General features: G+C 38.3%; 1 protein-coding gene across 1 annotated transcript; it reads left to right on the forward strand.

Moving 5' to 3' along the window:
- The first annotated feature begins 343 nt into the window (after nucleotides 1-343).
- Nucleotides 344-1,267, forward strand: MC2R (melanocortin 2 receptor). Its single transcript, XM_075828376.1, has one exon. The coding sequence runs from the start codon at nucleotides 344-346 to the stop codon at nucleotides 1,265-1,267; it is 924 nt and encodes a 307-aa protein (XP_075684491.1).
- Nucleotides 1,268-4,782: the final 3,515 nt, after the last annotated feature.

A 4,782-nucleotide genomic window follows, 5' to 3' on the forward strand; every position in this document is an offset into this window, starting at 1 on the left:
TCGGTTGGCAGTATAGGACTGGAAAAATGTATTTACATGTATACTGTATCTATATTCTTCTATGGGGTTGACTTATACAAAATATGTATCCTTTTGGCATACATCTGTCTGGTTTACATTATTAATAGCATACAGTATCTTCCTACGTACCTGCATAAGCTGCTTTCAAAACAATATGGAAACATAAAAAGTACATGTTAAAGTATAGTTTTTTATTATATATATGTAATAGAAGTCAGTTGCTTTATCAGGTAAAATATAAAATAACATACGGAAAATATAACATTTCATTGTTTTGCAGGGCAAGCGGAAGATCATTGTGAAATCTGTGCAAAATCTCAAGATGGAGAGAGCAACAGACATGATGAAGGGAAATGCTGGTTATGCCAATGGAACTTCAATGTCTCCTAATCATACTCAGTGCATAATCATCAATGTCCCAGAAGAAATTTTCTTCACTATATCAGTTCTAGGTGTGTTGGAAAATATACTTGTTTTCACTGCTGTGATCAAAAACAAAAAACTCCATTTGCCCATGTACTTTTTTATTTGTAGTTTGTCATTTTCTGACATTCTAGGAAGTCTATACAAAATTCTGGAGAGCATTATGATGATTTTGGCTAACCATGGTCATCTTCAAAAAAAAGGCAAAATTGAGAAAAAGATGGATGACATTATGGATTGGTTCTTCATATTGTCTTTACTTGGATCAATTTTCAGTCTGTCTGCTATTGCTGCAGACAGATACATTACCATCTTCTATGCCCTTCGTTATCACAACATTATGACTATCAGGAGAGCTTCGATCATCTTGGCAGGCATCTGGGTATTAGGTGGAGGATGTGGAATAGTTATAGTCATCTTCTTTGATTATACCATTACAGTAATGTGTTTTACTTCTTTATTTTTTTTACTGTTAGTCTTTATAGTTTGTCTTTACATCCATATGTTCCTTCTAGCACAATCACATGCAAGAAAAATATCTGCACTTTCTGGTCAATGGAACACTGTGCAGCAAAAGACAAACATGAAAGGGGCAATTACATTGACCATTTTGTTGGGTGTTTTTATTTGTTGTTGGTTTCCATTTATTCTTCATCTTTTCTTATTCATATTTTGCCCTCAAAATCCTTACTGTGCTTGCTATATGTCAACTCTATATGTAAATTGCACGCTTATACTGTGCAATTCTGTGATTGACCCTTTCATTTATGCATTCCGAAGTCCGGAATTGAGGAGCACCTTTAAAAAAATGTTGTGTTGCTAGATGTTTAGAAACTAATAAAATGCATATGATATATAGAATATACAGAATACAGAATAATAATGAGAATACCAAAATCAATCTATAGCTACCATTTAATTCATTAGAGAAAAATTTAAGTGTAAGTATTAACTCCCCCCCCCCCCTCTGCTTATTCTGAGCTATACTTGGGCAGGAGGAAAGCACAGCTTAGCCAGCTGTATGAGTGGAGCGAAAGCAGCTGCTCCTTGCACAGTAGAAGTTCAGTTCACCATTTTTGCCACTTTTTACAGATGACAGGAAAATATTTTTTGACAGTTTTGCAAAATCTCTGTTCTGCCCTTAACCTTAGCTCCCTATCCAAGTTTACTAGTCTTCTGCCTTCCAGCTGCTTGATTAATAAAATAAATTGAATGCTACTTGAAAATTATCCCAAAATTGGGTCCAAATATTTTAAACTTATTCTGCAAAAAACAAGACTTTAAATAACTACAATGATTAAAAAATGTTAATGTTTCGCCCAACTGAATGCAGTGGAGCAAAAATTTTACTGGTCTCTAAGACCAAAATTAGCAACATAATTAAGGTGTTAATATGTCATAAAGGGACACAAATTACACACCAACTATATCTATATGAGACATAAATTAAAGGGAACCTGTCACTGACTATATTCTGCCGTCTCTGAAGGCAGCATAAAGTAGGGACAGACACACTGAGAGGATGGAGTCCAGTATATTCTTGAGCTGCTGCTCCCCCTTCACCGAACCACCGATCTGCCAATGATTCGCTTTCTGCCTATCAGCGTGTTTGTCCCTACTTTAAAGGCTATGTTACGTAGTTACATAGGTTGAAAAAAAGACATAGGTCCATCAGCTTCAACCTTTCTCAATAAATTACTTGTCATTCTTTGCTTGATTTACTATAACCCTCAATGCCATTTGTAAATAAATAAGCATCTAGCCTTTTTTAAAATACTGGGTGTCCCCTTGTCCTTTGTAGAGACCTTGGAAGGAACAGATCATGTGCTAGTTCTTTCTACTGACCACACATATACTTTTACATATTAATAAGATTCCCTCTAAGATGTCTTTTTTCCAAGCTGAACAAGCCCAATTTTTCTAGCCTTTCATTGTAAACGACACCTCCCAGTCCATTTAATAATCTCGTTGCCCGCCTTTGAACCCTTTCCAGTTCTCCTATGTCCTTTTTACAATGTGGAGCCCAAAACTGAATTCCATATTCTAGATTTGTCCTTACAAGTGATTTATAGAGCGGTAATATTACATTTGAATCCCGGGTTTTTATCTCTCTTTTTATACACCCTAAAATCCTATTTGTTTTTGCAGCTGCTGCCTGATATTGAGTGCTGCTGCTTAGCTTATTTGTTTCCAGAATACCCAGGTCCTGCTCTTCTTCCGTTATCCCCAGTTTTATTCCATTTAATATATATGAATTAATGCTATTATTGCATCCTAAGTGCATTAGTTTACATTTATCAACATTCAATTTCATCTGCCATGTTTTTGCCCATGCCTCCAGCTTATCTAGGACTTTCTGTAAAATTTGAAAGTCAAGCTGAGTTTTAAGTATCCTACAAAGTTTTGTATCATCAGCAAAAACTGACACCTTGCTATCAATCCCATCCACAAGGTCATTAATAAGGAGATTAAAAAGAATTGGGCCTAACATCGATCCTTGTGGTACCCCACTGCTGACTTCAGTCCATTTTGAGTAAGTTCCATTTATAACGACTCTTTGTTTTGTGTCCCTTAACCAATTCTTTACCCACTTGCATACACGTTCCCCCAGTCCCTGTGTCTGTAGCTTTAGAACAAGACAGTTGTATGGAACCGTATCAAATGCTTTTGCAAAATCAAAATAAATCACATCAGCCGCATGACCAACATCCAGATTTGCACTTACCTCCTCATAGAAACCGAGCATGTTGGTTAGGCACGACCTGTTTTTCATTAACCATGCTGGTTATGATTTATTAGACTCTCTTCTCCACTATACACTTTTGCAGTTCATCTCTTAGAATACCTTCAAATACTTTACATACCACAGATGTCAAACTTACTGGACGATATTAAACTTGAAAAAGCATAGGAAAATAGGGGAAGGAGGGATCCTCCAGCTCACCAACTCAGAATTCTGTCCTCAGAACTCGCCCGGATCTCCGCGACGGCACATGGCAAACAACATAGAGAAGATATAAGGAAAGTCCTGCGACGTACGGTGAGTAAAAGGAAATCTTCCTCCCGTGTGTTACATGTGATTGACTGTCTAAATAAAGTGGAAACCAGGATTTCCTTTTACTCACCGTACGTCGCCGGACTTTCCTTCTATCTTCTCTATGTTGTTTGCCGTGTGCCGTCGCGGAGATCCGGGCGAGTTCTGAGGACAGAACGCTGAGTTGGTGAGCTGGAGGATCCCTCCTTCTCCTATTTTCCTATGCTTTGTCAAGTTTAATACGGCTATTTCCTCCGTGCACGCTAGCAGCAGTTCCAGTCAAAATTATCTGGACTTATACAGCAATTTCTACTAGTTTTTCTGCTACAGATATGCAGTAACTAGGAGGTGGTCTCTTTCTTTGGCTTTTTGATATTAAGAAAAAAATTATATGAGCTTCAAAAGAATCATTGCTTTTACAGCCTATAATTGGCTTATATATCTTTGACATTTTGTTATATATATATATATATAGACTTACAGCATGTCACAGGATACTACACGCTCTCGAGCTGAGAGGGCAGCAGCAGTCTTTGGCGATATTAGCCTATCACAAAAATCAATTACTTTGTTACATGACCAATTTAGGGAGCTGGAGAAATTGTCGGCCCATGAAGCACGAGTGTGGTGGGATCTGACGACACTAAGAAATTACATCTGCAAGGACATAATTCCAAGAGGCTTGCGCCTAAGGAAAATCCCCACCTTCAATTATTCGGTTCTCACAGGAATGGAATGCGACTTTATCTGAGCGCTCACTCAAGCTCATGAACATGATTACAAAACATGAGGAGCTCAAATTGGTACAAGTGGAAATCCAAAAATTGAAAGAGGAAATGAACAAAACGTCCAGCTCACCTGACTTTTGTGCCCTGGAAGCTAGGACACAGAAATTTGTAGAACAACTGGAGAATTCCATAGCCGACACCAAAAAAAGCTAATTTATAAGAGATACCGAGAACTATGCAAAATAAGAAGTCTATAGCTGGAATCAGAGAGATAACTTCAATCGTAGAGTGAAATCGATCCTAAAGAAGCGCAGGAGATCTACACAGCGCTATAATAGCCACCACAGAGTGAGCTTCAGCTCTACAGAACAGGAGACCACAGATGGAGCGGATGGAGGATCAGATGTGGACTCATCAAGAGAAGTAGGATCGTCTAGACAGTCCTTTCCTGCCAGACGTGGTCCTTCAAAAAACGGGGGAGGAGGGGGGGCAGAAAGCATCGGAACCATGAACATGGCACAACCACGTCGTCTGAGGAATCAGAGACTGTAACCAACACCATGGATGTGATCAATC

Source organism: Rhinoderma darwinii, chromosome 5, assembly GCF_050947455.1.
Source record: "Rhinoderma darwinii isolate aRhiDar2 chromosome 5, aRhiDar2.hap1, whole genome shotgun sequence".
NCBI lineage: Eukaryota > Metazoa > Chordata > Amphibia > Anura > Rhinodermatidae > Rhinoderma > Rhinoderma darwinii.